This window comes from Saccopteryx leptura, chromosome 4 (assembly GCF_036850995.1).
Source record: "Saccopteryx leptura isolate mSacLep1 chromosome 4, mSacLep1_pri_phased_curated, whole genome shotgun sequence".
NCBI classification, from domain to species: domain Eukaryota; kingdom Metazoa; phylum Chordata; class Mammalia; order Chiroptera; family Emballonuridae; genus Saccopteryx; species Saccopteryx leptura.
Genome location: NC_089506.1, coordinates 210,586,309 through 210,599,305, shown reverse-complemented (window position 1 = coordinate 210,599,305; position 12,997 = coordinate 210,586,309). Strand labels below are relative to the sequence as shown.

The following is a 12,997-nucleotide window of genomic DNA, read 5'->3' as shown; positions in this document are numbered from 1 at the left end:
CCTGGGGCAGAGGCCAAGGAGCCATCCCCAGCGCCCGGGCCATCCCCGCTCCAATGGAGCCTTGGCTGCGGGAGGGGAAGAGAGAGACAGAGAGGAAGGAGGGGGTGGGGTGGAGAAGCAAATGGGCGCTTCTCCTATGTGCCCTGGCCAGGAATTGAACCCGGGTCCCCCGCACGCCAGGCCGACACTCTACCGCTGAGCCAACCGGCCAGGGCAGGAATATTTATCATTATTATTGCATTATGGTAACATGGGGCAGGGTGGTTGGGTGGGATGGGGGGTAAGGGAGTGGGTGGGGAACATGTAGAAAACAGTGGGTTATCACTCATTGTGCGTGCATTTATATCTTACTGTTTTCTAGAACTGTCCCTATCCAGTGGTGCTCTCCCAGGTCCAAGATGACTTTATTTATTTTAGAATCAACTCACCCCGTTGATGTTATAACCAGAGTCAGCATACATCATGATGGGCAGGATCCTCTCATGCTTAGCCAAATGGAAGCGTTCCGGAAATTCCTCCTTCTTATAGACATGGAGGTGCGGGTGTGCATTCTTCAGCGCTTGGTAAAGGGCTTCCTCTTGCCCTGGTTTGGGCAGGATCATCCCAAAGCCTCCATAGTCCACGATATCAAACTTGACCAAGTCCCTGTACCTGATGTATTTGGTCAAGAGGATCTCAGTGACATTGGGCTTCTTTTTTACTGTGGTCATGCCGTGGTCCGACGTGATGATGACATTGAGATGCTCAGTCAGCCTGTGCCTCTCAATGGCTTCTACCAGGTACCCGAGTGTTCTGTCGATTTGCTGAATAATGACCCTTCTGTTTTCTGTCTCAGGCCCAAATTTATGTCCCACGTTATCTGGCTCTCCGTAGTACAGAGTCACGAAGTCAAAGTCTTCCTCAGTGAACCAGTTCATGACAATATCAATGTTCTCCCTCCACTCTGCCTCGTCGCTGTCTGGGTGAGTGTAAGACTCCACCAGGGACCGCTGGACGGCTTCCCCTTGGTATTTAGCCCCTCCGCCGGGATAGTGGAACGATGCAGTCTTCCTCCCCTGCAAACACAAGAGGAAAATCCCATCAGGGCCTTTTCAGGTACCTTCCTCATCACAAGCAAAGCTCAACATGTTGACACCCCCCCCCCCCCCGCCTTCCTGCAGAGGTTTAGAAAACACATGGGCTTTGGAATTAGGAGGGGTTGGATTTCATTCTTGGCTTCCCCAGGATTTCATTGAATATAAAATTTTGTGCGGTAGAGCGTCGGCCTAGCGTGTGGAGGACCCGGATTCGATTCCCGGCCAGGGCACACAGGAGAAGCGCCCATTTGCTTCTCCACCCCTCTGCCGCGCTTTCCTCTCTGTCTCTCTCGTCCCCTCCCGCAGCCAAGGCTCCATTGGAGCAAAAGATGGCCCGGGCGCTGGGCATGGCTCTGTGGCCTCTGCCTCAGGCGCTAGAGTGGCTCTGGTCGCAACATGGCGACGCCCAGGATGGGCAGAGCATCGCCCCCCTGGTGGGCAGAGCGTTGCCCCTGGTGGGCGTGCCGGGTGGATCCCGGTCGGGCGCATGCGGGAGTCTGTCTGACTGTCTCTCCCCGTTTCCAGCTTCAGAAAAATGAAAAGAAAAAAAAAAAAAAAAAAAATTTTGTTAGCTGAAAGACATGCCCTTATTTTATGGACTAACAAGAAGCTGCCAATTGAACCACTACACGCCAGTGATTGGAAGATGTACTCTAGCTTCAGAGGGGGCAAAATGAGAACAAAAAGTTCCTAAGAATGGAAGAAACACGGCTTTCTAAGTCGGTGCTGCTGAGTTCTTTAATCTCTTATGCTTTAGTGTTTCTACATGTGAAATGCCAAAACGTTGAATGGGGTTTTAGAGGTTTGAGCCAGATAACTTTAAGATAAAGTGTTGGGCATCATGTTTTGGCACCTAGTAGGCACTCTTTGCCTCCAGGTATAACAAGCTACCCCAGGCCCTGTGTGTAAAGTTCCCAGTGTGTGTAGTGGACAGTTGATATGTTTGCCTGCCCGGCACCCACTCCCCTGTCTGCTGGTTCAGAGCCCCCTGACTTCCCCTGGAGACTCCCCTCTGTGCCCTCGCTCCATGCCAGGTTTGGGATGTGTTGGCTCCACATCAGGCTCCAGATGGGGGATGTGGCTCTAGCTTGGTTACAGAGGACACTCATTCTCTGGCCACTGTATTTGGTCTAGTCTTGGGCCCGTGTCCCAGTCAGAACTAATGAGATATGATCTTGGGACTTCCTCTGGGGTCATTGAAGAGGGGAGAAGCTGCTCTGATTCCCTATATAATGCTTTCAAATTTTGGGGGTGTTTGCAAGAAGTGGGGACTGCTCTCTTGTGCTCTGTGCCAATCTTTGCTCGACCACTGGGCCCGATGACCTGCCCAGAGGCAGAACAATGTGGCAGTTAAAAGTGTGCTCTGAGGCTGGATTGCCCGGTTACATCCTTTCCCCCCACTTGGATGCATGCTCCTCATGCCCTCCACCTCAGTTTCCAAATCTGTAAACTGGAGATGATTATGCCACTTCATGGGGTAGTTGCGAGAACTAAATGCATGCAGAGCACATTAGTAAGTGTTCAGTGAGCGTAGCTTTTATTTTCCCTGGAGAGGGACAGAGAGCACTGGGCAAGGCGGAATGGTCAGGTGAAGAGGGGAAAGGATGATTTCCTCCGGGTTCTGCCTCCTGAGGGGCACTGGAGGCGAATCGGTACCTTGGTGTGTACACCCCAGGCTAGGGCTCTGCAGAGGGAAGATGAGACCGAGGGCTTCAGTAATGGCAGAAATGGCTGCAGCAAGGGGCATCGGGTTCCTTATATCAGAGGAGTGCGGTGAGTCAGCGAGGGAATGTGGCTGAGTCTTGCAAGGCCTTAGAGAGCCTGGGATTGCTGCTTGACACTGAGACCCTTGTTAGTGGGGCCTGGTGACCTTCCCTCTATGTCAGGCCATGCGCAACTCGGCAGGGCAGCAAGTTACAGCCAATAGGAAGAGGGTCAATGGCCTCCTTACAATCTGTCATGGAGGAGCTGATGTCTCTTTCTTCTCCCTGTTCGCAGAGAGTAAACCGGGAAAGGGTGTATGTGTGTGTGTGTGTGTGTGTGTGTGTGTGTGTGTGTGTCTGGAAGAGCACAGACCACACTCCTTCTCCTCCAGGCTGCTGGGGCCACCAGGGGGTCTGTGGAGAGAGAGGGTAGGGGGCATCTGGGGAGGAGAGCTTTGACTTGGATTGGAGATGAAGGTTCTACCATGAGCAGAACTGAATTTTCAGCAATGGGGCTGTTTTAACAACACAAGTGACTGCAAAGTCGTGAAAATATTCTCAAGTGATCTGCACCAGTGACCCTCAGGAGAAAGGTGGTTTTGGACAAAGCTTGGTAAAATAGTTAGGAAAAGAAAATACTTTTCTGTATGCTCACCGATGTGTTAACAACGAGATGGACACTTTTCACTAAGTAGGTTCCGTTTTTGCAAAGCAGCTCCTCAACCAGGAATGGGCACAGAGTAGGTACTCAATAGATTTTTGATTCAGTGAAGAAATGGCCTGCTTATCTGGGGAGTAAATACTTCCCTTCATCTCAGCTAAGCTGTTACCTTGAGGGCTGCTCTGTGACACTGCCTGGGTCACCCGAGATTTGGATATCCTGACAAGTTCATTGGCTTCAGGAGCACCAAGGGATGGCAGTGGTATGACTATGTTGATTAGGTATGGAGAATAAATGACTGCGAAGACTTTTGGGATAATGGCCCCTCGGTTGTGGTTATTTAGTCAACAAATGAGCGGAAAAGTATAACCAAGACTATTGCCCAAACTTCCCATATACGTTTAAGAAGTAGGAAAGGGATTTGGAGTTGAAGGGAATGCTATTGGTGCCCCACCCAGATCCCCTTCCTGGGCCAATGCACCCACACCCACTTATTTGAGGGTGGCTGCTAATGACTCTCAGCTGCCTCATTCTCTGGAAAATTACCCTCACCAAGTAGTCAGGTCCTGTATCACCTGGGAAGGTACCCCACACCGCTTCTCTTCCACCTCCACTTGCCTGTGAGCAGCGACTGACTGGCGGAGGACAGAAAGCCAGCTCCCTGGCCTTAGGATGGGTTAACATTAGGGTTCATTCATGCTCCAGAGCTCCTCATGAGGTCAGGCTGAAGCTGGCTCCGGCGGGGACCACATCTCACTTATCCTGTCCTCTGCGCTGCCAGTCTTCCTGACCCCCGTGTCCTGAGACCTCTCCCTCAGCGCTCTACATGCACCGAATCCCTGCCTCAGGCTCTGCTTTTAGAAAACTTGACCTAAGACAGCGTCTGAATACTAAATAGTATTTGCAAGAGTCCGGGAGCTTTGCTGTTCATAGCTATGGGCGAAATACTATCCCCTCTGTCCTCCAGCATTCATTTTCTATTAGGTGATGCAGTCTTATTTTCTCTGAAGTGCTTTCCCCAACCCATAATTATCTTGATTTGTTTACTTACTTACTCTGTCTCCTCTAGAGAGTGAGCTCAAGGAGATCAGGGGCTGTGTCTATCTTGTTGACCACACTTTTCCTGAGACCTAGGACAGGCCTGGCTCAGAGTAAGTCCTAACTGTTGATTAAATGCATGTTGAATGAATACATGAATTATATCTTTTTGTGGGTGACTTATGGAAATAGTCACAGAAACTTTCTCTTCTGGGTCCTTAGTGTCTTATTTACAACCTCCACAGGTAACACATTTCCTTTCTGATACAAATAGAATTTCTGTGGTTGCTTTAACTTGCAAATCCTCTAGTATTTATTTACCGCATTTCTGATTGGCAATCAACATAATTCTCAGTTTTTAGTGACGAGGTTTTGTTTAACTTACATGTGAATTGACTTGACTCTGAAGTATGGACTTGGCTGGAAGAAGGGTGATACTTCTAACATTTTGTAGGTGGAAGTTTGACTGGCTATTTTATTACTTAGAATAATTGACATTGCCGTTCCGAGGAACTTAGGCAGCCCTGCATATCCAGTTGAATTTCTGATGTTTGCATGTTAAATCTCAGAGGTTCCCAACTTGAAGTGGAATTGTTTTCTTGTGCTGTATTCTCAACACCTACCTTCTTTAACGATGTTTCAAGCTATATCTTAGGAAGCTATGATTTTTCTCACTTGGTCCCATAGGAATTTTAGCTGTGCTGCTCCATGAAATCAGCTCCAGAGAGAAATGTGTGTGTAGAGCGTGTATGCACACAAACACACGACTGTTTATTTGGGACCCGTGATAATCAAAAGTGCCACATTCAACCAATACTTCTGAGAAATAATCTGAGCACTTAATTGGATGCAAAAGAGTTGGTATTTACTATTCTACCCTTTAATTAGCATAATCACCGTTTCACTGGCAATAGCAATTGGAAAATCGCTAGTTTTATTAGGTTCATTATTCTCCTTTAGCATAGTGTGGCGTCAGTGTGGCCATTGCTTTCAAGATGCTTTTTAAAAACAAGAGTTGGTACTTCCTACGGCAGGGGTCGGGAACCTTTTTGGCTGAGAGAGCCATGAACGCCACATATTTTAAAATGTAATTCCGTGAGAGCCATACAATGACCCGTGTACGTTAGGCATTATCCAATAAAAATTTGGTGTTGTCCCGGAGGACAGCTGTGATTGGCTCCAGCCACCCGCAACCATGAACATGAGCGGTAGGAAATGAGTGGGTTGTAATACATGAGAATGTTTTATATTTTTAACGTTTTTTTTTTTTGTTTTTCTTTTATTAAAGATTTGTCTGCGAGCCAGCTGCAGCCATCAAAAGAGCCACATCTGGCTCACGAGCCATAGGTTCCCGACCCCTGTCCTATGGGGAAATCCTGACTGTTGGGTTCTGAGCAGACTCACAAAACTCTTCAGAACCAGTCGTTCTGGAGGAAACGTTTCACTTTGGCCTTGCTCTTGGTCTCATCTCTTCCTGGAGGCGACAGATGAATGCCACAAGGCACGCGTTTTATGAAGGCCCCTGTGCTTTGGCGGGGGGTACGTGTGGCTCAGGGAAAGGAGTTCCTTCCACGTTTCAGGGAATGATTGGGGTGGGGGAGGAGAGATGGGCCTCACGTGTTGGCAATTCAGAAGTCGAAATTGGTGCTGGGAGTGTTCAACCGCTTTTCTGTGCTTAGGAGGGGCCACTGGGCAGAAGGCAGCTAGATGGTCAGGGTTCTGTGTTCTCCCCCTCCTCCCCCGCGTTTGGAGGAGAGACTGTTATTCTTAGAGCCTTTATGATGTGTAATAAAGACACAGGTTGGGCTAATATTGGGATGCGTTACCTTACTGTGTTAGGCGGATCTTGCTCACAGCTCTTCCAAATTTCGAGGCTAGTGGAGACGGGGCTTGCCCTGAGCACCCAGAGCGGTAGCTGCCCTCCCACACCCTCTGCCCAAGTCCCCTCCTGGTAGTCGCCCACTGTGGTCCTGTTACAAACTCTCGGCACCCGTGAGGTCTCACTCAGCCCGTCCTCTGCCGTCACACAGCCGAACGTGCTCTATAGCTTCTTCAGGGAGAGGCGAAGAAGGTGCTGATAGAAAAGCTGCTGCAATCAGATCAAATTCCTGCAGCCCCGGCTAGTGCCCCATAACAGCACTCCAGCTGGCCCTAAATGCCGTTCAGGGGCACATCTGTATTGCCAGGCAGATTTTCACGGTTTCTCTGGGTCTCACCGTCGTGGCTGCCTGCCTTTCTCAGAGCGTTAGGGTTTGTGAACCTTGGCCATGGTTCATATTCAGTTATTTGGGGTGCTCACTGACACTCTGAGCCTGCTCTACCTGGGGCCTCTTGGTCTATCCCCTGACCTTCAGGGAAGTCCTGCTGGGATGTGAGCATGCTTGCGGGCTGTGACGAATGAATGTAAAGGTGGACGGGAATCCTATCTTTTAGGCACCATCCACCAGGGTGTGTCAGTTCTCGCGCACCTTGATGGACTCCAGCAACATTAGTGTCACCGAAGGAAAGCATTTTAGTCCTATCAAAGGTTCATGTATCAATCTGCACTAAGCTCACCGCGAAGAGACTTGGGAAAGGGATGTATTTTCCAAATGACAGATACAGGGCAGGCCCCCTTCCTCCAGCCCTGCCTGGCAATACAGATGTGCCCCTGAACGGCATTTAGGGCCAGCTGGAGTGCTGTTATGGGGCACTAGCCGGGGCTGCAGGAATTTGATCTGATTGCAGCAGCTTTTCTATCAGCACCTCAGGTTGCTGGCTGTCAGCCCTGTCTCAGGGCAGGGGCTGCCGGTGGCAGAACGAGATATACCAGTTAGACATTCATTTGCCAAATGAGTGGCGTGTTGTCAGTTGCCTGGCCATGCATCAGATCCCTTTTTTGCACAATCACTTATGAATTCAGCAAAGAGCAAAAACACTCTGATTATGAATTGAGCAGAAGGAAGCAAATCCTGCAAATAAATGGCAACGAGATAAGAACCATAAATAAGAAAAATGATAAGAAAGGAGAAAATTGCCAGAGGCCCATGCCAGTGAACAGATACCCTGGCAAGAGAGGCCCTGGGGTTTGAATAGTGAATTAAAGAAGACTGGAGGAAGAAGATGAAGAAGAAGAAGGAAGAAGGAAGAGAAGGAGGAGGAGGAGGAGGAGGAGGAGGAGGAGGAAGAAGAGGAGGAAGAAGAGAAGGAGGAGGAGAAAGAGGAAGAAGAGAAGAAGAAGAAGAGGAGGAGGAGGAGGAGGAAGAGGAGGGGTAGGAGGAGGAGGAGGAGGAAGATAACGAGAAGAAGAAGAAAGAGGAGGAGGAGGAGGTGGAGGAGGAAATTGTCTAGCCCTCCCCTGCAGCTAAGCAAATAGAAGATGTAGTATGAAATCCACAGCTTAATGTTTTGGCCACAGAAGTAATGTTATGTCATGGTTAACTGTTAAGAATTGCCAAACTCAGGGCAAAGTTTACATTTCAGCTCTGCCTCTCATTAGCGTTGTGACTTTGAGAAGCTATGGCACTGCTCTCTGTCTCAACTTACTCATCTGTTAAACGGGTATAATCACAGCACCCACCGCAGATGTTGTTATGCATTAATATATGTGTATATATATATATATATATATAATGTTGTTATATATGTAAAGCACTTAAATCAGTGCCTGACTTATAGTGTTATGAGCATTATTTCCTTGGGAGGACAGAATTTATTCGCGTGGTCTATGCCTCAAAGTTTAAAAACATGACAGGAGAGGAAGGAATTAAGGCCCAACAGTTAGAGAAAAAAAATGAACTTGAGGTAGGATGGGATTATTGACCACCCACTGTGATTCTTCTAGAGCTGCACTGTCCAATATGGTAGCCCCTAGCTACAGGTGGTATTTAGATTTAAACAGAAATTAATCCAACTTAAATACAATTAAAATTCAGTTCCCCAGGCTCACTAGCCATATTTCAAGGGCTCAGTAACCACACGCAGCTAGCGGCTCCCATATTGAACAGTGTGTGATAGAACCTGTTTGTCGTCACGGAATGTCCCATTGGATAGTTCTGGCCTAGAGCTGTAGTGACCAGCTGACCAAGTGCTAGAATGATTCAGCCTCCATTCAAAAGCATGACTGATATTTTTGAGCACTTAGATCTAAGTACCTTACAGGCATTATCTCAGTTAATCAATCCTCCCAGGGACCCTATGAAGGAGGGACTCTGACGATCTTTACTTTACAGATGGGGCAACTCAAACACAGAGAGAAAGTCACTGTCCAAGGTCACACAGCTGCGGAAGGGTGGAGGCAGCTGGGCGCCTGCCACGGGTGTCTGAGTCCACAGACTCCATTCTGAGCCGCTGCCTTATGCCGCCTTGCAATGTGACATGCTTAGTGTGGGCTTGGGACACAGAGATGAAGCCCTAGCACCAGGAAAACTTTGGAGGAAGGGCTGGTGTCTTGGGGAAGAAGGAAGAGGTTCTATTCTAAAGTGACGACTGGACGCTCATTGAGAAAATGCAAAGCTGGAAACAGGTGTTGGAGCCAGGAGTTGAACACACAGCTCTGATTTCTGCCTTTTCAAAGCAGTAATGAATGGCCATTGGAATCCTTTCAAGTGAGTGTTCTCATCAGGGCTTTTTATGATCCAAAGATTCATTAAATAGTCAGCTTTGTTCCTAAGGGCTTTTATGCCTAAGTCTGAGGCAGGTGTATGAACAGATATTTATTAAAGAGCTGCTGGGGCCAGACGCTATGGTGAGCCCCGGAGGTACAATCGTGATTAAGCCAGTCTCTGCCCTGACTTGTCCATCCATAACAGCTAAAACTTACAGAGCATTTGCTCCATGCCCGCTGCTTTTCACACATATCTCATTTAATCCTTATACCAACTCTGTTAAATAAGCGCATCATCATGATCCCTATTGCACAGTTAAGGAAACGGATGCTCAGAGAGGTTAAATCACTTTTCCAAGGTCACACACCTTCTAATCTCCATCCCACATGCCTTAGAATGAGAAGCCAGCCTCGGGTTTCTGATGGTACCTGTCTCTGGGCTGTGATCCAGAGGGGGAGTACGCCATTGTCCCACCACTCAGTCTTGTTCTGTGTGGTCTTGAAGGAGTACTTCCAACCTGTCTCAGTGTTAAACATCATGTTGTGAATGACTCCGTGATCTTCAATCCAGCGACCTTGGGGATAAGGATGGAAGGTGTAAGTTCTATGAACAGATGCTGCTCAGGATATAATGTGGTCTTAAGACCACCTCCCCCGGCATCCTCTGGGTTGGCCTGTGTCTTCTGGTGGGACTATGGCTCCAGGTGGCCACCCAGAGGCTTCAGACTTGCTTTTCTGCAGGTGTGAACAGTGGTAGCCACAAAGGAAGGGCTAGTCGCACCTCACACCTGCCAGATCGGATCTGCTCCCTGGGACAGGCCTCACAGCCCAGGGGGAAGCCGTGTCGGCTGTGGAAGCTGATGAAGGTGGAAGGGAGGCAAGGTGTAGGGAGGCCAGGTTTTTCGGGTTATTCTATGTCTAGAAACTAAGAGCCTGGGATTTGGACACTTCCTGTGGGGTTATTTTTCTTATCTTCTGCTTACGGTGATCTGATTCCATACTGAACAACCAGTCGGCCCGATTCTCAGCAAACCTTTTAGGGTTTCTCCTAGGACTCCCATGGGCTATGCTGTTTGAGGGAACCAGAGGACTCAGGGAGGATTTCCAGACATAGAGACTTATTTTTCTCTACTTGAGGGAGGAAGGTAGATGTTGGGGAATGTCAGCAAGCTAGATTGTTCCTGAAGACACCGGAATTGAACCGAATATGAAAAATCCCTGTGCTCGTACATCCAACCAGGGAAAAGGAGAGGCCACGTGGGGGCCAGTCTAGGGGGCACTGAGCTCCCGCTCCCCCGCCTCCTGGAGGAGAAAGAGTCTGGATGACCCTACTGACTGTAATAAGATGGAGATGATTTCTCTTATGTCCAAGGTAAAATGAGGCAGGACATTCCTGGTCATGGGAACAGTGAATGGGAAAGCGCTCTGCCGGGTCCGTCACCACCAGGCTGCTGGTGGGGAAAGTCCCCCATGGTGGCCCAAGACACAAAAAGAGTTGTTGCTGTAAAGCTTTAAAGAATTGTTTCCACCTTGTAGGTAGGCCACAGAGCCAACCACACGTGGGGTTACCGGAAAGAATTTGTATTGCTGCCCGGGGTTGGGGGCCTTGGAGTGTCAAGATGCTTGGTCAGGGAACAGATCAGACTGTCAGCAGAGGAAGAGCAGTGACCTAGAATGCCCAAGAACTGGGTGCCAACCCTGACATGACTTCTGAAGTTGCTGTGTGAACTTGAACAAGCTCCTGGCTCTCCTGGCCTTGGTTTGCCTGTGAAACAGCGATAGGTTTGTGATGAAACCATGGCACACGTTAACCACGCCAAGTCCTGTAGGGCAGTGGTCCCCAACCTTTTTTTGGTCCACGGACCGGTTTAATGTCAAAAAATATTTTCACAGACCGGCCTTTAGGGTGGGATGGATAAATGCACAAAATAAAATTATGTGACCGGCGTAAAAACTGTGGTATTCTTAAATATAATTGTCGAACTTACGAGACAAGTGTCAAGAGTGAGTCTTAGACGGATGTAACAGAGGGAATCTAGTCATTTAAAAAAAATAAAACATCGTTCAGACTTAAATATAAATAAAACGAAAGTAATGTAAGTTACTTATTTTTTCTCTGCGGACTGGTACCAAATGGCCCACGGACCGGTAACGGTCCGCGGCCCGGGGGTTGGGGACCACTGCTGTAGGGATATCAATTCATGTAACCTGCCCCAAAGCCCTGCAAGTGGGCATTACTATAGGCCCCTTCAGAGATTTCTCCCTTTACAGGAAACTGAGGCACAGAGTTTGCTTAAGGTCGTGCAGCAGAGCTAGGCTTTCAACCTGGGAGGTTTGGTTATAGCCCATGCTTTTTTGTTATTCATGTAAAATTTACATAACTTAAAATTACCATTAACATTTTAAAGTGTACAAGTCAGTGGCAGTTTGTGCAATGCAATCATAGTGAAATAATCACCTATCTCTAGTTCCAAGACTTTTAGTCACCCCGAAAGGAGACCTGTATCATTAGCAGTCACCCCCCACCCCCGCTTCCTCCATTTCCTGTTGGCCATTAATCTACTTTCTGTCTCTATGGATTTGTCTACTCTGGACATTTCATAGAAATGAAATCATACAATATTGACTTTTTGTCTCTGGTTTCTTTTACTGAACATAAAGTTTTCCAGGTTCATCCATTCTGTAGCATGTATCTCTATTTCATTCTTTTTCATGGCTGAATAATATTCCATATCATTATTGAATATGGAATATTCAATAGAGTTTTTTTTATCCATTCATTAATTGATGGAAATTTGGGTTATTTCCATTTTTTTTTGTCTACTGTGAATAATGCTGCTATGAACACTCGTGTAGAGGTATCGGTTTGAATCTCTGCTTTTAATTCTTTTAGGGGTAGAATTGCTGAGTCATATGGTAACTGTCTGTTTGCATTTTTGAGGAATTGCTAAACTATTTTCCACAGTGGCTGCACCATTTTACATGCCCGTCAGCAATGTACAAGGATGACAATTTCTCCATGTCCTCACCAACACTTGTTATTTTCCTGTTTTGAATCGTGGCCAACCGCGTGGGTGTGAAGTGGTGTGTCATGCTTTTGACTTGCATTTCTCCGTGCCTGATGATGTTGAACTCCACAGCCAGTGCTTTTAATCTCTGTGCTATACTGTCTCTCAGGAGTCGCCTGGACACCGCCAGTGGGAGTACTTTGTTACTTGTTGGTGGAGGCTGTAATGGGCAAGAACCGTTCAAGCCTCACCAATTAATCATGGAAGCCCCCTGCAATCTACCCTGAGCCCTCCTCTTGTTACAGTGCCTGAGCCTTCTCACGGCTGGGCTGTGCCATGTTCCGGCAGACGAAACGGAAGCACACAGATAATTCACCCAGGGAGCCGCTCGACTTTGCCTTCTATTTTTTTTTTTAACCTGAAATATCCTGGATTCTGTTCTGTCTTCCTGCTCAGTAAAAAGCAAGTCACCCTGGGATTACAAACACCTGCCATTTTGCCTAGTGTAGGGTTTCTCCACGGTAGTTTCTACCATCAGTCTTAGACTTGATAGCCCTTGCTGAATCCTCTCCTCTGGCGTGGGGCCTGGGAGCCTGAGTTTTAACGAGCTCCTAAGGTGGTGTTAGTGCCCATGGACTGTCAGCTTCACTGGTTCAGGGGCTTTAGTCATGCACACATGCATATGAGTCATTAACATCCACGCCTTAATTCCGGCAGGCGGCCCACCATGGAGAACCAGGGAGAGGGCAGGCAGGCATCAACACCTGGCTCCCTCCAGTATCTGGGAAGGCTCGGGGTCCAGAGCCCCTGGGAGGACTTGGGAGAAGGGATGGGAGAAAGCAAAGGGTGCCGTGGACATGGAAACTTCCCCCTCCTGCACCTTAAGGATGCTGATTGCATGCCCTGTGTCAGCCACAGGTCAATTA

The 12,997-nt window shown here is 48.1% G+C and overlaps 1 protein-coding gene across 1 annotated transcript in view; it reads right to left on the bottom strand.

Moving 5' to 3' along the window:
• Window positions 1–12,997, bottom strand: part of LOC136402517 (ectonucleotide pyrophosphatase/phosphodiesterase family member 7-like) — a 34,430-nt gene that overhangs the window by 6,776 nt on the left and 14,657 nt on the right. The window contains exons 2-3 of the mRNA XM_066379981.1: window positions 9,493–9,638; window positions 429–1,055 (exon numbers count right to left, since the gene is read on the bottom strand). Of these exons, the coding sequence (XP_066236078.1) occupies window positions 429–1,055; window positions 9,493–9,638 (773 nt within the window). The remainder of the gene's footprint in view (window positions 1–428; window positions 1,056–9,492; window positions 9,639–12,997) is intronic.